Source organism: Lynx rufus, unplaced genomic scaffold (genome assembly GCF_022079265.1).
Source record: "Lynx rufus isolate CCGP_SWC_20201006 ecotype Redwood Valley unplaced genomic scaffold, mLynRuf1.p SCAF_9, whole genome shotgun sequence".
Taxonomy (NCBI): Eukaryota; Metazoa; Chordata; class Mammalia; order Carnivora; family Felidae; genus Lynx; species Lynx rufus.
Window position 1 is genome coordinate 59,053,615 of NW_025814897.1, and position 25,822 is coordinate 59,079,436.

At 36.3% G+C, this 25,822-nt stretch overlaps 1 protein-coding gene and 1 non-coding gene across 3 annotated transcripts in view; both read left to right on the forward strand.

Moving 5' to 3' along the window:
- FCHSD2 (FCH and double SH3 domains 2) overlaps positions 1-25,822 on the forward strand; it is a 310,129-nt gene that overhangs the window by 148,863 nt on the left and 135,444 nt on the right. For both annotated transcript variants that reach the window (XM_047072457.1, XM_047072456.1), the window contains 3 exons: positions 3,083-3,159; positions 12,960-13,104; positions 24,985-25,118. In XM_047072457.1, the coding sequence (XP_046928413.1) occupies positions 3,083-3,159; positions 12,960-13,104; positions 24,985-25,118 (356 nt within the window). The remainder of the gene's footprint in view (positions 1-3,082; positions 3,160-12,959; positions 13,105-24,984; positions 25,119-25,822) is intronic.
- On the forward strand, positions 24,554-24,659 carry LOC124506521 (U6 spliceosomal RNA). The gene has a single exon (XR_006960782.1). It is a non-coding gene; the product is annotated as a U6 spliceosomal RNA (small nuclear RNA).

Genomic DNA, 25,822 nt, shown 5'->3' on the forward strand with positions numbered 1-25,822 from the left:
ACCTTGGAACTTATATCATATATTGCCACTTAATTTGGTAGTGACCACGTGTTGCCTCCATTTTATATTGCATACTTCTTATTCCTGTGCACATATTATGAGTTCTTTTAATTCAGGGATTTTTATTTATTTGAACCTTCACAAAAATTAATGTGTACTGCCTTCTAAGTATGGAACAAATTTGTTACTGGAACAAATTTGTTACTTTTTTTTATTGCTTTAGAATATCCACACATATGTTTTCTTCCAATAATAGAAATGGTCAAAAATTAGCTGTAATTTTACAAAGGAATTTATTTATTATATTAAAACCACCTGGTAACAATCTTAGAAATCTGGTATGCCCTGCTCCCAACCCCCCCCCCACCCCCCCGAGGAAGAATTGAGGAACCAGAGAAATTTTGATTCAGATGTTTCTAAGTCCGAATGGCAAAAACACAAAAGGAGTTTGGCTCTTGTACATTCGATATAGAATAATGTAGGTGGCATTTATTCATGCAATTAGTGAAAGTTATTGGCATCAACTAAATGCTAGCCTTGTTGCTATAGCCTGGAGACATAGTGATTAAAAAAAAAAAAAGACAAGATCCCTACCTGAAGAAGTTTATAGTTGGTAAAGAGAGTAAAATTTATGTAAACCAGACAGTATCATAATGAGGATTATAAATAAGTGATAAGGTATGAGAGAGAGTAACTGGGTGGAGGGTAAGCTACTTTGTATACAGTGATTAGAAAAAAGCCTCTTAAAGACACAAAGACTTGAAGATAAGGAAATGCCTAGATTGTGGTCTCTAAATCTGGTTTCTCCCAGAAAGGAGTCAGAATTCCTTAGAAAACTAGCTTACTGCAGATCTAGAATAGAATCTGTAAAAGAAAACAAAGGAACTATCAAAGTCTGTTGGGGTCATGATGTGGGACCCAACTGGGAGGAACTCCTTACTGACTACAGTTGTAACAATTAGAGCATCAAAAGAATAGTGACTGCAATAAATTGAAATACATCCATTATTCAAAATATATGAGTTCATAATGTTACTTTAAAAATTCATTGTTCACCTTTAGGCAAAACTGGACAAATCAAGTATTTATCTTGCCCCTCTTTTAAGAACTGTACCTCAGGATAACCAAAGAGTTCAAGAAGGGTAGCTCTTTAAAAAAGAATTCCAGCTAGGGGTGCCTGGGTGGCTCAGTCGGTTGAGAGTCTGACTTCGGCTCAGGTCATGATCTTGCAGCTGATGAGCTCAAGCCCCGTGTCGGGCTCTGTGCTGACAGCTCAGAGCCTGGAGCCTGCTTCCAATTCTATGTCTCCCTCTCTCTCTGCCCCTCCCCTGCTCGTGCTCTGTCCCTCTCTCTTAACAAAATAAAATCAAATGTTAAAAAAAAAAAAAAGAATTCCAGCTAATAAATGCAGAAAAAATGATAAACTATTCAGTTTTAATGAAATGAAATTAAATACCTAGGCAGTAAATTTTTTTGTATTTTCCTATATATAATTTTGAATATTTTGTTAGGAAATTTAAAAATCAGCTTAAAGGCACGGTGGTGAGAGTTCAGCAGGTAGGAATGAGAGTGATAGGAAGTTATTTCGTAGAAATAGGAGTATGAAGAAGGTGCAGAGGTGAAAAATTACTGTACATATTCAAGGAACATTTAATGATTGAGATCCCCAAGTACAAGGTATGTAAATGGAAGTATTGTGGCTATGCCGTTGTATGTGAGTTCTCAGAATACACAGTACCTTGTAATAGTGAAACCAAACTATTGCCAATTTCAGGAGGAACTTGAGATTCCAAGGAACTTCTTTACAGTTCCTGCTACCCTTTGGGCTCATTGAAATAATGATAAATAGAAGCATTCAACAATGGATTTAATCAAGCCAAATTGATTTGGCTTTAGACCTTAGTAGAAAGGTGCCATGTATACAGTGCAGCATTGATTTTATTTGGGCAGCCTCTGCTTAATGTAGGCAGTCTGTTAATTAATGTGATTGTTCTTCATGTCAGCATTTTATTTATTCTATTTGAAGTTGCATGGAGAGAAGAGTGTCCTAAAGTTTATGATTTCTAATCATTACATTAGCACTATTAGGGGACCACATATGATCCCATCTAAAAGTAAGATATTCTGTGTTCAGAGTGAGTAGTTTAACCTTGCCAGTAAAAGTGTTCTCTGGGGCACCTGGGTGGCTCTGTCAGTTAAGCATCTGACTTTGTCTCAGGTCATGATCTCATGGTTCATGAGTTCAAGCCCCACATTAGTCTCACTGCTGTCAGTGCAGAGCATGCTCTGGATCTTCTGTCCCACCCCCACCCCCACCCCCAGCCACTCTGTGCTCTTCTCTCTCTCTCTCAAAAATAAACAAACATTAAAAAAATAAAATAGTCTTCTCTGTTCAAATCCTGATACCACTGTATCTATTGTAGATAAATATTCTGTTTTATCCACATTCATGTTGTATGGATAACAATATGTGGGTATATTTCTTTGTAAAACTAATTTCTATATTTGAAGTAATTTGTGCCATGGTATTATTTAAAAAGAAAAACCTTAAAATCTGTCTTGAATCAAAATGACTAATATGGAATAACACCAAGGTTTGTTCATTTCTTTTACAAGTGAATGTGTATCTGTCTGCTCCCAACTGAAAGAAATGGTGCCTTTCATGATCTGGGAGAGTTTGGATTTAGAAACGCAGGGCAATGCCACCGCAGAGGAATGGTGGGAAATTGAGATGTCAAGATGTGTAATCAGAGTTCTGCAGAGGTGGGCAGATGTGCAACCTGTGATATTCCAGAGACGGTTTGTTTTTAGCTGGTCAAGTAATTTGGTGAAGTGGAAAGCATATCAACTAAGTTTCAATTTTTTCATCCTTATAGTTACCCTTTCCTAAAAATGCACAGGAGAAGACTGTGACAATAATGAAACAAGTTATAATGTTCTGCCATTTATCGTTGGTTCTTCTGAGTTAAATTTACATTTGGAAAGATGAAATTTGCCAAGTAACATATTTTAAGGAAAAGAGTTTTTTTTATGGCACAATACTTATTTTATAATACATATATATGTGTGTGTATTTTAACAGGGTATCCAGAAGTTGGCTAGTCAATATCTGAAGAGAGATTGGCCTGGAATAAAAACTGATGATCGGAATGATTACAGGTAACTTAATAAGTAGATCTTGCCTATTTTCTCCAAAAATAAGTTCGCTCAGAGCCATGTCATATAGATAATGTAGACTTCAGTAGTTTTAAAAAATTGCTTTTCTATGCCATGTTTTTAGACATAATTTCAAAATCATCAGAAAATGTTAATGTTCCACAACATATGCAAATAATCTGTATAAAATAGTTTTCTTACGTGTTAAACCAAGATTGTGTTTTGTTTAATTGATTAAAATGCATGTATGGAATTTTAAAGAAGGTAGATGACAGTGGAACACAAATTGTTTCCTGAATGACCTACAAATGAAACACGTTATTACAATAATAATGAAAGAAGATTATAGTGTTCTGCCATGTTTATTGATTCTTTAATTCCAAAATTCTAAATTTGGAACAATGAAATTTTGTGAGCCTAGGGAAAAGTTTCTAGGTTTTACACACACACACACACACACACACACACACGCACGCACACACACACACAGAACAGGGTATACAGAAATTGGCCAGTCAGTATCCCACATACAAATTTTAAAGAAGGTAGATGACAATAGAATATAAATTGTGTCCTCAGTGACCTACAGATATGTTTAAAGTTACTGTAATATTTTGTAATTTTGTTTAGGATTTGATGACTTTTTTTTTTTTGAAATTAATTTGGAAGTGATTGTTGGCTTTTATGCTCAAGACTGTCCTTAGTATTTATTAAGGGAACCAGAAGTCAGAGTCAAGATTTTAGACCTTGCAGTTAAAACTAATGCCCATGAAATGATAGCAGAGAACCCAGGATAATTAAGAACTCCGTATTCAAGTGTATGGCTTAGAGTCTGAATATGAAATCATGTTGCTGGATTGTCAGTGAAAACTGACATCAGATATTGTTAACAGGACTAGAAAACGGAAAGATAAACAAGAAATGTAATAGTTCTTCCCAATTGCAGGACTGACTTATAACTTGGAAGGTGGCATTATAGCTGTAAGTAATAGATTTGTATAATTGCAATGTAGAATAATAAAGCAAACCAAGAAAATAAACAAAAATAGAGATTTTCTTGTGGACTTCCCAGTATCTTTAAAATTCAGCTAAGAGGGGAAGAGAGAGGATGTGAAATTCTAGGCAAAAGAGACAAGTAGAGCAAAAACCTTGAATGAGAGATACAACGTTAATATAGTTCAGTATTGTGAACATGAAGAAAGCCTGACCAAGGAAGAGATTGCTTGCTGGTAATAAAGAAGGACTCCAGCTTATATGCTAAGTTTGTTTGAAATTCAGGATTCAGGTTACCAAAGAAGTAGGGATAAAAAGGCTCTGTTCCCTGGCTAGCTTGTACAACCTTATTTTTAAAAGTATGTTAAGCCAAAAAAAAAAAAAAAGTAGGTTAAGCCAACTTTTACTAAATATTTGCTAGATACCAGATACTGTGCTAGGAACTTCAGCTTATCTCTCATGATTATCAAAACAACCCTGTGAGTTACATATGGTTATCTTCCTTTTATGTGTTAGGGAAGTAAGTCTTGGGTTATATGCCTTGCTTAAGATCACACAGCTATTTAAACAGTCATTGATTTATTTATTCATGAGATAGATGTAAAGTATCTGCTATATGGTAGCTGTTAAATTACACTTTAGGATCAGAGAGACTGTGAGGTGTGGTGCCTGTCCTTGTGGAGCTTACAGGAGATAGCTACTGTAAATAATTGTGGTATTGGGTGAGGAGTGGAGAGTGCGTTGGGACTGTAGGGGAAAACCTAGGCCTCTAGATCTGAGTCTCAAAGAACTTACAGGAGTTTGCCAGGGTTGGGCAAAAGGAATTCTAAGCAGAAGTAGCACCCTAAGGCATGAGAAAATATGGGTGTTAGGTAACTGTGCCGTCCAGCATGGCTGGTGTGAAATATATGGGTTGGTGGGTGAGAGGAGGGGTAGACCTGGAGGATACACAGGCATCTTGAAGGACTGGAAACTGGACAACTGGAACACCACTTTCTCTTGGACCTGTTTTTTTTTTGTTTTTGTTTTTGTTTTTTAGTCTTTGAGGACAAGTTGTCACCCCTGTCTTAGTCTGTTCAGGTTGTTATAACAAAATTCCACAGCCTGGATGGCTTATAAATGAGAAGTTTATTTCTCACTCTTCTGGAGGCTGGGAGTCTGAGACCAGGACGGGTTCTGGGGATGTTCCTCTTCTGAGTTGCAGGTTTCTCAACTTCTAGCATGTCCTTACATGGTAGAAGGGGTTTGGGAGCTCTGTGGGGTCTTTTTTAAAAGAGCACTAATCTGGGATGCCTGGGTGGCTCAGTCGGTTAAGTGACTGACTTCAGCTCAGGTCATGACCTCATGGTTCATGGGTTTGAGCCCCACATCAGACTGTCTGCTCTCAGCACAGAGAGCACTTCAGAACTTCTGTCCTCCTCCCTCTCTGCCTTTCCCTCGCTCACACTCTGTCTCTCTTTCAAAAATAAATAAACATAAAATAATTTTTTTTAATAAATAAAAAATAAAGGGCAATAATCTGCCTATGACCTAATCACCTCCCAAAAGCCTCACCTCCTGGTACCATCATCTTTGTGGGTTAGGATTTCCACATAGGAATTTTGGGCAGACGCAGACATTCAGACCATAGCAAGTCCTTTCTTTATAAGTGTTTCTCAAAGTTCCCTCAGCTCACTAGTGACTGTTTTAAGTAATCATATCTATCTTGTTCCTGTCTGTAAATATGGCCTATAAACTAGTAATGATCACGTGTTTTTATTAACTCTTTAGCCTGGGGACCAAAGTCAACTGCCTCCAACTTTGACTTCTTTCTAGATCTCATCTTCTCTTAGGAATATTAAGTAGCTGCTTCTCTGCCTGTGATCTCTCCCTTTCATAATTTCGTTAGTTGTAGTACCACCTTTTATGTCTTTGTATCGCTTTATGTCTTTGTAAAATAGGCCTACTGTCACTCCCCTGCTTGAAAATCTCCTGTGTTTCTCCTGGTCAATAGGATGAAATTTAAAATTTAAAAAAAAAAATATTCAAAGGCATGAAGGAACCTGGCCCCAGATTACCTTTCTCTCCTCATCTCTGTCCACTTCTTTTCTTATCCTTAGTTCCCTAATCTGTGAGCACCTCAAGCTATAGTTGTGTTGTAGTTACCACACCTCAACTACACTGAAATCAGTCATTCTCCTTGCCTTTACCTCTGTTACCTACACTTTTGGATATTCTTCCTTCTTACTAGCAAGAACAGTACTACATGAACACTTACTTATTAAACACTGTATTTTCTCCTTGTCATCAGTTACTGTATAAATGAATCTTAGATTTTGAGCTTATGTATCACATTTTCTAGAGTCTTCTTGATGTACACTGTTATATTTTTAGTCCTAGGGAGGATGTATAGTTTTGTTAATATATATATTTTTTTACGTTTTATTTTGAAATGTTGTAGATTCATGTGCAGTTGGAAAAACTAACACCAAGAGTTCTACTTTTCACCCGGTTCTCCCAATGGTAATACCTTACATAACTGTAGTATGTATCAGAACCAGGAAACTTATATTGATAAAACCCACCAATCTAATTCAGAATTCACCAGTTTTACATGCACTCCTTTGTACATGTCTTATATGCACTCATAAATTCTGTGGGGTTTTACCACATATGTAGATTTGTGTGACCATCATCACAGTCAGAGTACATTGGTTTCTTTCTTTCTTTCTTTCTTTTTTTTTATATTTTAGAGAGAAAGTGTGCACAAGCAGGGGTGAGAGGGGCAGAGGGAGAGAGAGAATCCCAAGCAGGATCCACACCCAGCACAGAGCCCAACACGGGGCTCCATCCCACGACCCTGGGATCATGACCTGAGCCAAAATCAACAGTCAGACACTTAACCAACTGAGCCACCCAGGCGCCCCAAGTTTGTTTCTTAATGATAATTCTTCCTGATAAAGTTTTCTCTGTTTTCCATTGTAATACCCATATGGAAGATAGTTCACAGCACAGCATGATTTTAGATGGTATTTGGTGGATGACCATTTTTGAATTTTAGTAGTTATAACTTAATTATTATGGCAAGTGTCATTTGTTTTTCAGTTAGAACATGAAGTTGTGAAATACATACATTTTAATTTAAAAGTTGAGTCATTGGGGCACTTGGGTGGCTCTGTCAGTTAAGCATCTGACTCAATTTCGGCTCAGGTCACCATCTCAAGGTTCATGGGATTGAGCCCTGCGTTGGGCTCTGCACTGACAGCATGGAGCCTATTTGGGATTCTCTCTCCCTGTCTCTGGCCTTCCCCTGCTCATGTACACACACACTCCCTCAAAATAAGTTTAAAAAAAATGGTGAGTTATTAAAAAAAAAGATAAGAAAATAATAGTGCAAGAGAAATGAGACCAAAATCATGTTAGACATACACAAAAGCCTTAGGATGCACAAAGCTTGATACCTTTATTACAGTGAAGAGACGCTTCTCTTGTTGCTAGCATTATTAGTGGGACCCAGAGCAATTTTATGTCAGGAGCAGAGGAGAGGTTTGGGAGCTAGACAGATTTGGGATTACATCTAGGCCTCATCATTCCCTCCTCTCTTTCCTCCACTGAATATGTATTGAGTGCCTTACATAGCATGCCAAACCCTGTTCTAGGTGCTGAGAATATAAGAGTGAATAAAACAATGCTTCTGCTGCATGGAGCCTACATCCTAGTGAGAGAAAACAAGACAATAAAACATATGAATAATTAAACATTATGTGTTGGTTTGAGTAGCCATAAATGAGATGGAATCAATTGACAGAACAGATTTTAGGAAAATGAAGAATTTGGTTTTGGACATTATAGTTTTAACGCCTACTAAACGTCCAAGTTGGATATGTTAAATAGGCAATGGAGGAGAGGAAAGATGTCTGGGCTAGAAATAAAAATTCAGGAATAGTTAGTATATTGACAGTATTTAAAACCAAAAGCCTGGATACTCATATTTGAAGAGTAAGTGTAGTTAGAGAAGAGAAGCAGCTTGGGGATTAACTTTGGGGGCACTCCAGCATTTACAGAGCAGTGAGATGAAGAGGAACTAGCAAAGAAGATTAAAGAGTGGCTAGTGAAGTAGGAGTAGGTCAAGAGAGAATGATGTCTTAGAAGCTGAGGAAAGAACGCTTTTCAAGAATAAACTAGGTAAACTATGCTGATAAATTGAATAGGACCAAAGCTTGAATTGACCATTGGGTTAGCCATAAGGAGATTTTTGATGACCTCGCAAAGCACTTTCAGAAGAATGGTGGAGGCTAAGGCCTTATTTAAGTTAAATCAAGAAAGTCCAGGATCAGAGGGAGTAGAAACAATAATTTCTGACTGTTTTCTCAAGGAGTTTTGTTGTTAAAAGAAGCAGGCATTGGGGTGGTAGCTAGAGAGAAATGGAGGGTTGATAGAGGATTTTTGTTTTCAATTTTTAAGTTTATTTATTTCTGAGAGATAGAGACAGAGTGTGAGCAGGGGAGGGGCAGAAAGAGAGGGAGACACAGAATCCGAAGCAGGCTCCAGGCTCTGAGCTGTCAGCACAGAGCCTGACGTGGGCTTGAACTCATGAACTCTGAGATCATGACCTGAGCTGAAGTCAGAGGCTTAACCGACTGAGCCACCCAGGTGACCCTGTTTGTTTGTTTTTCGTTTTTGTTGTTTAGATGGGAGACATTATAGCATATTTAGAGATCCATCCAATAGAGAGGGAAAAGTTGATGTTGTAGGAAGAAGCACAATTACTGGATTGCTATTCTTAAGTTATAGATTGTAGTGTAAATACAAAGGGTTGGCCTTCAGAGCACAGGTAGTTCTTCCAAGTAAAAAGAAAGATGACAGAGTGTATGGGTGCAGAAGTAGGGAGATTGGTAAATGTGGTGGGACATGTAGGCATTGTCTTCTGGTAGCTTCATTATCAGCTGAAAGTGTGGTCATAGTAGAGGTGTGAGATGAGAGGAAAAAGTGGGAAATAATTGTGTAGAAGATTGAGAGAATAAGAGGATTTAGGGGAATATAGTAGAATTGCTGCATAGCACTAAGGAGTTACTAGAATGTATTAGACATCAATTTAAACTGAGACCAGGCAGCATGATTATGGTTTTTTCCAGTAACATTCTGCCACACAGAGACTGGTATGGTGTAAACAGAACTTTGGATTTAATCAAGGTTGAAATTTTATTTTTAAAGTTTATTTATTTTTGAGAGAGAGAGAGTGTGCATGTGCACACAAGTGGGGGAAGGGCAGAGAGAGAGAGAGAGAGAGAGAGAGAGAGAGAGAGAGAGAGAGAATCTGTTAGCGCAGATCCGAATGCCTGGCTCATACTTCCAAACTGCTAAATCATGACCTGAGCCGAAGTTGGATGCTTAACGACTGAGCCATCCAGGTGCCCCCAGGGTTGAAATTAGATTAGAATGATAGAAAGAGAAAGGGGCAAGGGTAATAAGTATATAAACATAGGGAGTGGTTATAATGGTGGAGCATAAAACCGTCTGGATGAGGAGCTGAGAAGGGAAATATGAGACAGGGAAGAGACGGGGAAGGGGGATAAGATAGAATGGATTGTGGATTCCAATAGAGTTTAAATAATTGTTGGAGTCAGAATCCTAAAGAGAATGAGTGAAAACAGCAGGTGTTGGTCAGAGATTAGATGGTTACTTTGGGATTGGTTAGTGGTAATGGCAAAGTCTAGGTTATGACCGTGGGAGTCCTGTTTCCAGGTGAGTAGCCTTAGGAAAATTCTGCAGTCTTTCTGAGCCTTACTTTTCTCTTCTGAAAAATGGGAATAATGCTTATTTTGCAAAGTTCACATGAGAATTAAATGATAATGTAAATGTAAAAATATATGACATATAGTATCTAGCATGTGATAGTTTCTTAAAAGAATTTCCTTCCTTTCTGTCATAATTTTGAGCCTCATTTCATGACCTATGCAGAATAGCAAAATACCATACATGCTTAGTATCTTATGCCACAAAATTACATATATGGAGCCTAGTGAAATAAAAACATTTAAAATCTCTCTACACCCATTATTATTTTTCCTCAGTTTAATGAAAAATACCACTACCATTGCAACTATCACTATTATGTTAACAAGCACTAACATTTCTACTACAGTTCTGCTTCTGTTACTATTTATTCATTAAAAGAATCTCTGCCAAGGGTTTTTACTTCATTTGCATTTACTATTATAAAATAACCCTGTGAGATACATGGTGCTGGTATTTTTGTTATTTTCTCCATTTGCCAGTTGAGGAAATGAAAGTATAGTGAAGTGTGCTACATATGATTATTTTGGTTGAACTAGAACTTGAACCCAGGTCTTCTGATTAACTTGTAACTAAATTATTTTCTTTTCATAGTGTCTCATTATATAGAATATGTTTGCATGCTATAGATCTGCTACTCTTCAAAGACCTCTTTTTAAACTTTACAAGGATTTTTCTTTTTATTGTATAGTCCTCGTAATACATATATCCATTCATTTTTTTCATGCAATATGTATTTTCATAACCTTTCTAAATCTTAGGCCATGTGTTTAGGCCCTAGGAATACAATAGTGAGACAGACATGTACCCCTACCTTCATGAAATATTCACTATAGTGAGAGTGACAGACATTGACTAACAATTACATAAAAATATGTATAATTGAAGGAAAAGTGCTGGAGCCATGTAACGAATAACAGGAACTTGATGGAGTCTGTGGGTTGGGTTGGTGGTGATCATGAAAGGCTTCTCTAAGGAAGTTATATTTAAGCTGAGATTTGAGGGATGAACAACAGTCAACTAGGTGAAGACTGAAAGGGAAGAGAGTGCTCCCTATGAGGAGAGCCTGGATGAAGGGATCCTCCCTCCCTTCCTCCCTCCCACCTTTCCTTCCTTCCTCCCTTCCACCTTTCCTTTCTTCCTCCCTCCCACCTTTCCTTCCTTCCTTCCTTCCTTCCTTCCTTCCTTCCTTCCTTCCTCCCTCCCTCCCTCCCTCCCTCCCTCCCTTTTCTCTTTCCTTCCTTTCTGTCACATTTCATAGTGCTTCTTTCTCATTTTAATTATGATTTTAAAATGTATTTTAAGTGCAAATTAATAACTACAAAGCATAGTACTGAATTTTTCTCTCTGCATTCTCTGAACAGTTTGGACTGTTTAGGAGGGGCTGTGGTGAGTTTACATCCCAGGTTCCATCAGTTGTCATGCAGGCTATGGGCAACTTTAATTTTGCTGGGTTTTTTTCCCCAGCTTTATTGAAAAATAATTGACATATATCACTGTAAGTTTAAGGTATACAGCTTGATGGTTTGATTTACATATACTGTGAAATGATTACCACAATAGGTTTAGTTAACATCCATCATCTCATATTCATTTTGCTTTTGTGTTGACAGCTTTTGCTGGCACCATACACTGAATCTTTTTTCCAAAGGGAATGTGATATACTTCTGGTTAAATAAAAGAATATTTCCATCTAAACTAATTCATTTGATGTATTACAAAACCTAATCCACTATATAAACTAATCACTTCCTTATTTGAAAAATATAGTTACAATGATTTTTAGTTTTTATTGTTTAACTTATTTATGAGACAGAGCATGCACGCACATGGGCTGGGAGGGGCAGAGAGAGAGAGAGAGAGAGAGAGAGAGAGACAGAATCCTAAGCAGGCTGTCTCTCTGCTCAGTGTGGGGCTCGATCTTAGGAATGTGAGATCATGACCTTAGCCAAAATCAAGAGTTGGACAGACATTTAACTAACTGAGCCACCCAGGCACCCCAAGGTTTTTTAGTTCTAAGTAGTAGCATTTATGTAGCACAAGGTATCATACATTGCTATAATAGAAAATCCATGTGGCACAAGAAGGAAAATCTTAGGAGATGAACATTATAATCCATCAGTGCAAGCATCTCATTTTTTAAAAACAAAATACCCTCCATTGTTATGATAAGTTATAAAATATGTTTAACTAGTGCAGGTGCATACTAGAACTGACTAAGGAATTAGCAAAGTAGAAGAGAAGCTTTGAAAAGGACATTAGCTACAAAAAGCAAAAGATGAATGATTCTTTGAATTTCCCAAGAGATTGCTGAGCACATTTATCAAGTAAAGGTGATGGGAATTGCTTGGAATGATTCCAAGCCACAATAGGATGCTGGCTAAGCATTGTTACAACACAGAAACAGATGTAGAACATTGCTACCATAGAACTCTTTTGTCAGAGAAATAGACTTCTCAAGTATGTAAGCAATTGTTTATGATTTTTTTCCAGCTATATCAATTTATGTAAGAGAATAATATGATGTAGTTGAAAGAGAATGTACTTTAGAGGTACTCAACCTTCATCTATATCTCAGTACTACCACACTCTTTTGTGATCTAGGGTGATTTTCTAAATCTGTCTAAGGCTTGCTCAGTTACCCCATCTCTAAAATTAGGAAAATATCTTAATGAAATAATGAAACTTGATATCCACAATGATGACCCTGAGACAGTGAAAGGTCTGGACAGTCTGAATTCACTAATTTTTATAGCATTAGCTTTGTCTGGAATTGCAATCCTTTACTCCATTACCAAGAATAGCTAATGAATCAAGATAGTCATTGCAGAGATATAAAGGAATAAAGTATATGTTGTGTTTCTCCCTTTATATGATAAAAATTTTACTACCTATATATATAAACCACTATAAATACACTTTCAACTATAAAGAAAACATCCATTCTGTTTCACAGTGCTAGCCAGTAAGCATAAGGTTAGCCAACTTTTTTCCTTTTCCCTGCCTAATACTTTTCTGTCCCTCTTTGAATTTAGGAGCATGTATCCTGTTTGGAAATCTTTTCTTGAGGGAACAATGCAGGTAGCCCAGTCTCGGATCAATATATGTGAAAACTATAAAAACTTCATTTCTGAGCCTGCAAGGACAGTGAGAAGCTTAAAAGAACAACAACTAAAAAGGGTATTGTTTCTATTCTTTTCTTATATGCATTTTAATATCTAAGTGCTCCATTTGTAATCTGTAAGGTTATGTTAAATTGCATTTAACACCTTGAGCTTTTCTATATGGTCACAAATATTTCTGATTTCAACATGGACTTTTTGATTTCAACATGTTACTAGGATTTTTTTATTTCATCATATTCTTTCTAACTGCTGTGTTTTATTAACTGACAAAAGTGAGTATAATTTGAATCTGGATATTCTGAAAAGGTCAATGAATACTTCTTACAAATACCACTTTTCATCCTAATTCAAGTAAATAGATTTACTTAGTTGTACAATATTGTTATAGTTCAGTGTATAATAAAGTAGTTAAATGTTATTAATCCCACTAAGTCTTGAAAAAATTCATCTTGCTTTTAACTTGAGTCATTTTGCATAATAATTTAAAGGAAGTTGACACATTTTGACCAAATATGTGAAACTTATTTTCTTATTTTTCACCTAATAAGAAAACTTATTACCAAAAATGGTGTACTCTAAAGTTTAATTATATAGGTTATATAAAATTAAAGTTTTCAAATAGATCTACTTCTTTGATTATACAGATATCAAAAATTCATAGAAAAAAATCACTATTAAATATGTTTATGAAGTGCTTGCTATTGAAGGTAGTTGAATTGTATCCTTTTTTGGAGATAGAGTTACAAATACAAATTATTATGATGCCTAATAAGTAATTAAATTATTCCTATGGAAGTATTAATGCTTTAAAAAATATTAAAGTAATCATTTAAGGAAATAGTCATTCAAAAACCATCCAGTGTTTTAATTCTAATTATCATTTGGATTTTCAAAATTGTTTTACAAAATCTAAAAAAACTAATTTTCCTTGTTTGCCAAAGATGATATTTGTAGCATAAAATCAGTATGTTAAATGTATTTTGTGTTTATATAAAATTTTCATCTCTTTCAAGCACTTGTGTAGTATCAGTTGGTTTTAACATATCTGTATAGGAATGCCTTTTTTTAGCTCAAAATTACCTTTTCAAAATTACATAACCACTGACCAAACAATGCTTTTGAGTTGTGAAAATATGTGTTGTGTGTGTGTATATATATGTATATATGTATGTATGTATAAAACACATACATGTATGCAGAGAGAGGGTAGAAGATAGAGGCAGAGAATTTATACTAGCGTAATTTCCTAACTGGGAGGAAATACTGCGTTTCACATAGCCAATGCATTGACCAAATCTAATTGAATTACTGGAAAAGTCTACTTTTCTCAATATCAGAATATTTTGAAAGAGTTTCTCTTCCATTGGGAGAATAGTCTCTGTCCCGAATTTAACCACCGTTCCTGGGCAGAGGATGTTTGATGAAATTTGACAAGTCCTCTTATCTGTGAATTATATTATATTATAGCTGGAAAAAAATGGTGTTTATGTTCCATCTAAGCAGTTGTTGGATGTTAGGTACATATTAGGTGTACCCTTTACAACTCTGAGATTACAGATGACAGAAACCTACTTCAAACTAGTTTAAGCCAAGAAAATAATGTATTAGCTTGGATAACTGAAAATTCCAGGGGTGGATCAGATGGTTAAATGATGGTATTAGAATTCAGTCCTTCTTTCCATCTAGTAGGTCTGTTTTCCCCTGAAGGCTTCATTCTTTTTTTTTTTTTAATTTTGTTTTTTATTTTTTAAAATCTACATCCAAATTAGTTAACATGTAGTACAACAGTGATTTCAGGAGTAGATTTCTTAATGTCCCTTACCCATTTAGCCCAGCCCCCCCCCACAACCCCTCCAGTAACCCTGTTTTCCATATTTATGAGTCTCTTCTGTTTTGTCCCCCTCCCTGCTTTTATATTATTTTTGTTTCCCTTCCCCTATGTTCTTCTGTTTTGTCCCTTTTTTTTTTTTTTAATTTTTTTTTTCAACGTTTATTTATTTTTGGGACAGAGAGAGACAGAGCATGAACGGGGGAGGGGCAGAGAGAGAGGGAGACACAGAATCAGAAACAGGCTCCAGGCTCTGAGCCATCAGGCCAGAGCCTGACGCGGGGCTCGAACTCACGGACCGCGAGATCGTGACCTGGCTGAAGTCGGACGCTTAACCGACTGCGCCACCCAGGCGCCCCTGTTTTGTCTCTTAAAGTCCTCATATGAGTGAAGTCATATGATTTTTGTCTTTCTCTGACTGACTAATTTCACTTAGCATAATACCCTCCAGTTCCATCCACATAGTTACAAATGGCAAGATTTCATTCTTTTTGATTGCCGAGTAATACTCCATTGTGTATATATACCGCATTTTCTTTATCCATTTATCCATCAATGGATATTTGGGCTGTTTCCATACTTTGGCTATTGTTGATAGTGCTGCTATAAATATGGGGTGCATGTGTCCCTTCGAAATAGCACACCTGTATCCCGTGGATAAATTCCTAGTAGTGCAATTGCTGGGTCGTAGGGTAGTTCTATTTTTAGTTTTTTGAGGAATCTCCATACTGTTTTCCAGAGTGGCTGCACCAGCTTGCATTCCCATAAAGGCTTCATTCTTTAGCAACTCTCCACATGGTGGCCCCCAAATGAAGGATTTATAAATCTTATAGCTAGCAATCCCTCGCTTTGCATTTTCCCAAAAGTTCCAACGAAATTTCCCAAATTGAGGCTCATTGGCCTGTCTTGGGTTACCAAGACCCCCACGTTGGGGTTTACAGTCCTCATGTAAACTATATGTACTAAAAATGGGGAAAGATAATTTTCCAAAAGAAAATTGAGATGGATTTCCAAAGGAAAAACCATGGAAATAAAGACAGAGCAAGCAAAACAACAGATAGCCACTGTAGTTGGCTTCTCCAATTGTACTTCCCAAGCTTTACAACAAATTGACTCCATACGATCAATAAATGATCTATTCTTTTTCCTTTGCTTCTCTAACCTTTCCCCCATTTTTTTTTTTTTTTGCCTTTTGGATTAATTGTGTATTTTTCATTTCTTCTTCTTTTTTTTTAACTTTAGTGTGATAACAGCTAACATGAGATCTACCTTCTTAACAGATTTTTAAGTCTACAATACAGTATTGTTATCTATAGGCACAATGTTATACAGCTAATCTTGGGTTTACTCATTTAGTATAACTGAAATTTTGGTTGATTAGCAGTTCTTTCTTTCCTCTTCTTCCAGCCCCTGCTGACCAGAATTCTATTCTTTGCTTCCATGAGTTTTACTGTTTTAGATACTTTATGTAAGTGGAATCATGCAATATTTGTTCCTTTGTGACTGGCTTATTTCATTTAGGGTAATGTCTTGCAGGTTCATCTATGTTGTTGCATATTGTAGGATTTCATTCCTTTTTAAGGCTGAATAATACTCCACTATTAGTATATGCTACATTTTTTATACATTCATGCATTGCTCAATACTTTGATTGTTTCCTTACTTTGGCTTTTGTGAATAGTGCTGCTGTGAACATGGGGTGCTAATATCTCTTTGAGATCCTGATTTCAATTATTGTGGATAAATACTCAGAAGTGGGATTGCTGGATCATATAGTAGTTCTATTTTTAATTTTTTGAGAAACTGCCATACTGTTTTCCTTATTGCACCATTTTGCATTCCCAGCTGTGTATAAGGGTTCGTGTTTCTCCATAACTTCACCAATGGTTATTATCTTTTGGGTTTTTTTTTTATATGTATGTAATAACTATCCTAGAAGGTATGAAGTATCTCACTGTGGTTTTGACTCGCATTTTCCAGATGATTAGTGACATTGAACAATCTCACATTTTTCTTTTCTTTTTTTAAAAGTAATCTCTACTCCCAACATGGTGCTTAAACTCATGAACTAGAGATCAAGAGTCACGTGCTCTACTGTCTGAGCTAGCTAGGCACTGCACTTGATAATAAAAAAATACAATTTTTGCCCTACTATTAGCTTTTTAATTTTATAATTTTGTGTTATTCTTTTACTAGTTACCTTAGAGACTCCAGTATGCCTCCCTGACTTAGTCCAGTTTATCTGGAATTGGTACTTATACTATTCTCCAAACTTTCAATTAATTTAATAAAGTTTACCTGGAATTAGTATTTACTACCTTATACACAATATAAAAATCTTCCAACAGTGTAATTCCATTTGCCTCCCCATTATAACTTTTGTGCTGTCAGACCTTTTGAATTTGTTCATATGACATTTGTACTTTTTATGCATTTTCTCTATTTCCATCTTTTTTTTCTTTCTGTACTTCAGTCTGAGTATTTTCTACCAATGTCTTACAGTTCATTAATATTGTGTTTTAAGCTATTTCCAATCTGCTTTTAAAACATATATTGGAGTCTTAATGTATTTTTCAGTTCTAGAATTTTTATTTTATTTTTTAAAAACCAATTCTGTGTTTCTGGTGAAGTTGTTCTCCATGTTTTTCCTTTATTCTCTTAAATAGGTTACTCCTGATCTCTGGTTCATGATTCCACTGTCGAAATCACTATAGGTCTCCTTTTTTTTTTTTTTTTTAAGTTTATTTATTTATTTTGAGAGAAATAGAGTGTGAGTGCAGAGCCCAATATGGGGCTCAATCCCATGAACGGTGACACCATGACCTGAACCAAAATCAAGAGTCAGACACTTAACTGACTGAGCCACCCAGGCACCCAAGGCCTTTTTTTATCGTTTACTGTTTTTCTTGGGTTTTGGTTATGCCTCATAATGCTGGACATTGTGAATAAAAATTATAGAGGCTCTGGAATATGTTTTTTATTTCCAAAGAGAGTTAAATTTTCTAGCAGGCAGATAGAATACTGTCAGATCACCTTGATCCTGTTAGGGTCTGGTTTTAGCCTTTCTTAGGGCTGTTCTGTTTCACCATTGTCCATATTTTGGTATAGGGTGCCTACCAAAACCCTTCTACTTTGACAAGACTTGACTCTAACCTCTGTCTTCTCAACATCATGTAGCTGTTCTGATCCTCTGGTACTTGCTCAGCTTATTAGCCTTTCAGCTGCTCTTCTTTACTGGATTTCTTGGGATTTTACCCCATACATGCCACTTAGAAGTTAACTGATGACTCGGGGAAATTGCATACAGATCTTTGGGCTTGCTTCTCTGTAGCACCCTTCTTTCCAGAATTTAGCCTCTCAAGTTTTTCCTCTTGTAGCATCGTTAAACTCCGACCTCTATTTCCTTAATCTAATGAGATTGCCTGTTTCTCTGTACCCTGATTGGACAAATGCCCTAAGAAAAAAAAATCACCTTAAATGTAGAGCTTACCTAGCTGGGCTTCCCTTCTTCCATATATCATAGTCCTGTAAGTCCAGTGTATATTATTGTTCTTTAGTGCTGGTATCTTTTAAAAACCTGTTTTGTCCAACTTTTACAATTTCCAGACTAGAAGAAGGTAGTCTGAAACAACTTGTTTTGTCATTATCACAGCCAATTTTGTTTTCCCTCAGTAACATTTTAATGGTCATGTTATTTTATTTTTTTTTAAACATTTTTTTAACGTTTTATTTATTTTTGAGACAGGGAGAGACAGAGCGTGAACAGGGGAGGGTCAGAGAGAGGGAGACGCAGAATCTGAAACAGGCTCCAGGCTCTGAGCTGTCAGCACAGAGCCCGACGCGGGGCTCGAACTCACGGACCGTGAGATCATGACCTGAGCCGAAGTCGGCCGCCTAACCGACTGAGCCACCCAGGCGCCCCTGGTCATGTTATTTTAAAAATTTTCTCTATTTTGTCAGTTTTCTAAGACGTGGGGGTAAATTCAGCCATATTACAATTATAAAACGTCTGTCCATTGTGATTATAACGAGAATAATATTATGGCTTTTTCGAAATGATTTTCTGTATGCTGGCATTTGCTTATAAAACAAAACAAGAGCCATAATAATCTAAGACTTTTGCCATTTTTAAAAATTGAGATATAATTCACATAACATGAATTTCAGGTGTATAATGTAATGATTTGATATTTATATATATATTGCAAAATGATCGCCATACTAAGTCCAGAAGTCCAGTTAACATCCATCATTGTATTAATTATAGTACTACTTTAGTTCATATCTTTCTCATGCAAACTAGAGTTTATGTTTCTTTGAAATAGTTGGGATTTACATTTGGATAACAGTTTAGAGTTTGTAAAGTGCTACCGTATCCATTATAGTCTCATTTGATTTTCCTATCAACTTGTTAGGTATATTAATCTTATTATTTTACAAATGATAAAACCCAGCCTAAAAAGTGTTAAAGAGACTTAGTAGTAAATAACACAGCAGAAACTTGAATATACTGCTTCCTAATTCCAAATCCTATGCAATCTTCTAAAAACGCTTGAACTTTAATACTTAAATAAGTTTACAGAAAAATACATACAATTCCTTTACCTTAGTAGACTACTTAATTATCTTACTCCTTTTATCTTCTTAGTTTTTGCAATAGTTACGATTAATACATTGATCATTTTTTAGCATATCCCATTTTCTTCATTCTATTTCCTAATTAATTGTTCATGTTTCTGTGCAATCTTTGTGTTTACTATTTTTAATTTCTGAATGAATTTTTTATTTATTCTACTTTATTTAATCATACCTTTGTTTTTGGACATTACCACTAAGTCTGCAATAAAAATTAACTTTTTCTTTGAAGTTACTTCCTTAACATGAATTTCTAGGACATGACTACTAGGTTAGAGAATCTACTGATTTGTGGGACTTTAGTGTATTGGCTCAAGTTGCTATTTTATTTTTATTCCTCTCTTCAAGTTATTGCCAAGTATATCTTATTCTAAGATCTGTGTCATACTTAGGTATCATACTTTTAATTTCTTCACTAGAATTCTAGTATCCAAGTTTGTCACCATTTTATATAATACCTTATCCTTAAGGTAAACTTGTACATTCATTTCTGTGTCTGCTCAGTGCTGATAACTCTTGGTAAAGAGCTGGGCTTATACCATACCAAGTCTTTTCTTAACATATAGGCATTATTAAGTAAGCTTCTTTTTAAGTATATAACTTAGTCCCCTCAGAAAACTGGATTCCTATGAAGAAATTTAATCTAAATTTGGAAAGGAAATCCTAGGTAATCTTTTTCTTTGCAAATTAAGTTTTATGACTTGTATTTAACAAATATTTTTGGTGCAGGCATATCTCAAAAACATTGTGGGTTGATTTCATACCACTACAGTAAAGCAAATATTGCAGTAAAGTGAGCCAAATGAATTTTTTGGTTTCCCAGTGTATATAAAAGTTATGTTTACCCTATACTGTAGGCTGTAAGTGTGTGGTAGCTGTGTCTAAAAAACACACACACACACACACACACACACAATGTACATACCTTAATTTAAAAATACTTTATTGCTAAAAATGCTATCTATCATCTGAACTTTCAATGAGTCATAATCTTATTGCTGATAGAGGGTCTTTGCCTTCATGTTCGTGGCTGCTGATGATCAGGGTGGTGGTTGCTGAAGGCTAGTGTGGCTGTGGCAATTTCTTAAAATAAGACAACGAAGGGGTCCCTGGGTGGCTCAGTCAGTTAAGCATCTGACTTCGGCTCAGGTCATGATCTCACAGCTCGTGAGTTCAAGCCCCACATCAGACTCTATGCTGACAGCTCAGAGCCTGGAGCCTGCTTCAGATTCTGTGCCTCCCTCTTTCTCTTTGCCCCTCCCCTGCTCATGCTCGTTCTCTCTCTCTCTCTCTCTCTCTCTCTCTCTCTCTCTGAAAAATAAATAAACATTAAAAAAAAATAAGACAACGAAGTTTGCTGCATCCATTGACTCTTCCTTTCACACACAATTTCTCTGCAGCATGTGATGATGTTTGATAGCATTTTACCTATAGTAGAACTTCTTTGACAATTAGAGGCAGTCCTCTCAAACACTGCTGCTGCTTTATCAACTAAAATTATGTAGTATTCTAAATTGTCATTTCAACAGTCTTCACCAGGAGTAGATTCCTTCTCGAGAAACCACTGTCTTTGCTCATCCATAAGAAGCAGTTCCCCATCTATTCAAGTTTTATCATGAGATTGCAACAATTCAGACACATCTTCAGGCTCTACTTCAAATTCTAGTTCTCTTGCTATTTCCACCACATCTACAGTTCTTCCACTAAAGTCTTGAATCTTCAATTTGTAAAAAATGCAATATCTGCAGCGCAGGAAAGCAAAGTGCAATGAAATGAGGCATGTCCTTGTTTTGCTGTGTGCGGAGCACTTTCATTTGACAAAAACTCAAATTACTCTGACTTCAAACAGTTCATTTTGGTGATGGAAGACATTTGGTTAAGGATTTACTGAATGCTAGGGAAGAATAGATCATAAAAGATCTCTTCATTGTACACATGGGCTATCTATCTAATATTATTTGATGAACAGTATCTTAGAAACTTATGTAAAGGGAAAGAAAAAACAAGAATAGAATCACCCTGAGTTTTCTGATGAGATTTTTGAGAAATCCTTTCAAAGATATGAACTATCATAAGGTCCCCCTGATATTGTCACATATAGAGAAAGTAATTTAATTGGTAGCCTTTTATAGATGAAAATGAATTAAGTAATCAGGTCTAAGAGATACATCTTATCCTTCGAAGGGTAGGCATATGAGCAGAGAGTGGCTGTGTGTGGGTCTGTGCACGTGTACGCACATATGTTCTCATGTACCCATGGTGTTCATTTGTGTGAATATACTGATATCCTAGCCACATAATGTGCAATCCACATGAAAAGCTTTGACCAACTGTGTTTAGTTTCCTCTCGAAATGTTCAACTTAGCAGACCCTTTCCGTCCATGTAAATCACCACACAATTCTTAAGCTTCCCTTCATTGATTAGTTTTTCTGAGTTGTCAAGCTCTATTGTTTTGGATGAACATTTTGGTTATAAATGCCTTATACCTGACTCCTCTTTTAAATAATCTGTCTCATTTTCCCATTAAACATGGTTTTCAGACCATGCCCCAGTTTTTGGTTCTTATTTTTATTTGTATGTATGTATGTATGTATGCCCAACACGGGCCCAAACTCATGATCCCAAGATCAAGAGCCGCATGCTCTTACAAGAGGTTTGTTGAGGTGCTGGGTAATCCAGTCAGTTAAACATCCAACTCTTTATTTCAGTTCAGGTCATGATCTCACAGTTTGTGAGTTTGAGCCTCCTGTCAGGTTGCACAGAACCTGCTTGGAAGTCTCTCTCTCTCTGCCCCTTTCCCGTTCATGCACATGCACATGCACGCTCTCTCTCAAAGTAAATAAATAAACAAGAGGTTTATTTATGATAAGGACTATTAAAAATTAAAGGGAAAGACAGATTTTTTCTACAAGATAAAAGCTTACTATTTTAGTGTATCTATAAAATGAAATATTATTCAGCCATAAAAAGAAATGGAGAAATAACACATGATACAACATAGATGAACCCTAAATACATTATGTGAGGACTTAGGACATATAAGACCACATAGTTACATGATTCCATTGATAAATGAAATGCAGGAAATTCATAGAGACAGAAAGTAGATTAGTGGTTTCCAGGGACTAGGGATAGGGGAAAATGAGGAGTGACTGCTAATCGGTATGGGGTTTCTTTTTTGGGTGATGAAATGTTCTGGAATTAGACAGTGGTAAATGGTTGTACAACCTTATAAATATACTAAAACCCACCAAATTGTATACTTTTAAAGGATGAATTTTGTGGTATGTGGATTACATATCAATTTTTTTAAAGCTTACTATTTTAAGATAAAGTATCTCTACATGAGTTGTCACAAAACTGGGGTAGGTACTATAATGGATTAACATGGTAAATGATAGCATCACTTTCTCACTTTATGACTTCGGGTAAATTATTTAACCACTTTAAGTCTATTTCCTTAACCTAAAATAGGACTAGTATGAACACTTTTACCAGAGTCATTTGGAAGAGTAAATGTGATAATATTTATAAAGTACTAAACTTAGTGCATTCTGCCTATGTGCCCATAGGGAGTCTTCTTAAGTTTAACGAAACATTGAGACTGTCATGATTATTGTAGGCCGTACCTGGTATGAGGTTAACTTAGAAGGACATTAGAACAGGGAACACAGTTAACCAGCAGGGCAGCATCTAGTGCTAGTATTTAGTTCTTTCACTGGTGTATGTCTCAGTCTACATAGCCAACCACGGTTATTCTGTTTGGTTCCTCAGGTAAGAGATCTAGGGCAAGAGAATGAGAGAGAATGTACAGGGGTAGCCACAGGCCCTAAAGGAGACTAAAAGCTCTTATGACAACTTTACAGACAGAGCTTCCAAAGTCTATGAGAAGGACACATCCAGACACAGGAATTACGATACTCAAAAAAGCCTAAAGCCAGCGCTTCTCCACCAGATATTTATAGTTCATTTGTACTTTGATGCAGTTTGCCTGTCGGGTTCATAAGCAGTGTTACCAAATAACACAGTTGACATTGTGTCTTCATCAGGTTTCTGTTGAAACAGAGACCTAGAAAGTTAAGCAAGGGTCCAGTTTTCATGCAGAGGAGAAAGAGGTGGCTTTTTAACCCTTTATTCACAGCCTGACACTTGATAAGTGCTCAGTAAATATGCCCATAGAGATCCTTCCAGGTTTTGCACTTTCTGTAAAGTAGTCCCTTTTTATTTTTTTAATATTTGTTTATTTATTTTCAAGAGAGAGCACAAGTGGGGGGGGCAGCAGAGAAAGAGAGACACACACAGAATCCAAAGCAGGCTCCAGGCTCTTAGCTGTCAACACAGAGCCTGACGCAGGGCTCGAACCTATGAACCGTGAGATCATGACCTGAGCTGAAGTTGGACACTCAACTGACTGAGCCACCCAGGCACCCCAAAGTTGTCCCTTTCTTAACACCTAATAATTTCTGGGAAACTCTAGCCTATATGTCACATGTGTAAGTTTGTGCTTTATCTATGCTATTCCAGTGTCCTTGCTCTATCTACTCCATGCTGTTCAGCCTGGCACAGTAGTCCCTCACCAATATCTCCTCCTACTTTGCTGAGTTTGTCAGTCTCCACTAAATACTATTTCAGGCTCAGAAGTTTTTCAGTGAGAGCTTCCCTAAATTTGTCTCAGGCTGGCAAAACTTTTCAGTGGTTTGTTTCAAACTGGGAAAAATGTTTCCCCTTTGGATATCCAGAAGAGTTCCAAAGCAATGTTACTTTGGCCCAAGTATGTTATAAAAATTTATTGATTAAACATTTCTTCGAGTTAATTATGTCTGTCCCTTCTCTCAGAGTGTATAGGTGTATCCAAAGAGTTGAGCTGGCAGTAATTTTGAGTAGTAACTGTTATGTGGTACCCAGGTTTCTTGCTTCTCCATCTCGGACTTAATGTCAGACTTGTCAGATTTCATTCCTTCTTTCCCCGAGTAGAATTCTTCTCTACCTTTGCACCGTCAGTTCCCCAAACATGTAGAGACTTTATTAAGATTATGAAGAGTGCTCACTTTGGCAGCACATATACTAAAATTGGAATGATACAGAGAAGATTAGTATGGCCCCTGTGCAAGAATTATGAAGAAATACAGAATTGCTTTGTTCTTTTGCCTTTATTGCCATGAAATCTCCAATAATAAAAGCATTTTCATTGTTGCTTTTCTTTTGCTTTACCTTACTGTCAGTTATCAGCGGCACTGTGGTTATTTCTCAAAGCAGAGTTGTTAAGCAAACTGGGACAATATTCAATACCTTACTTGAGATGGGAGTACCAGCTGTTCACTGGATTTTAATTTACAATTTGACGGAGACTAAAGTGCTGATTTTTCTCCTGGGTTTCCATCCTGAGGGCATGGTGCATAGTCCTTAGGACAAATTCATTTTCGGTAAGCCTGAAAACTAATATCATAATAATTGTACTTTGTATTTTACAGTGTGTGGACCAGTTGACGAAGATCCAAACTGAATTACAAGAGACGGTGAAAGATTTAGCTAAAGGCAAAAAGAAGTACTTTGAGACTGAACAGATGGCTCATGCAGTACGGGAGAAAGCTGACATCGAGGCAAAGTATGTGTTTTAGCGTTTCTGAAAAAGTAATTATGCAAATAAATGTTATTTTTGCCAGTACTTTGTTTTCTATTAATATAGGGCATAGACTCATTCTCAGGTTATCTTGGTTTCGTCTGACCTATAAATGTTACATACTTTCAAATTTTTCTTTCATATTGGCTGATCTCATTTCAATTAATGTAGCAATAAGAGAATGTTTGATCAGTCAGTTTCACGTTCAATTGAATTATGGAAAGGAAAGAAGACAAATGAACATGGTATCAAAAGCTTAGACTCTAAATCAGTTGTATTTGGAAATCCCTGATCCTTAGCATGCCATTGAAGGACCTTGGACGTGTCAAATATATAAGAGCACTAACCTCAGTATAGAAACCCTGACTCAAGCACAGTTTCTCTCTTATGTGAAGTTCTAATACATACTTTTTTTTAATGTGTGCTTTAGCAACTGTGTGAATTTTACTCTTAATATATGTGACTTATAAGTCCTTGATTTTGGGAATAATTAGGAAAAAAAGAAACTGGCATTTGGTACAGAAGGAACTGGCAGTTGGTAATAAAAAAGAGATCTAAAACAAGCAGTAGAGATTTTTGCTATGACAAGTTGAGGAAAGATAAAAAGTTTTTGAGAAAAAATAAACCTGTGTCATAGAATGGTACTCTAAAGAGGTCTGTGAGGAGAGCTGAGACTCCCGTTTAATGCA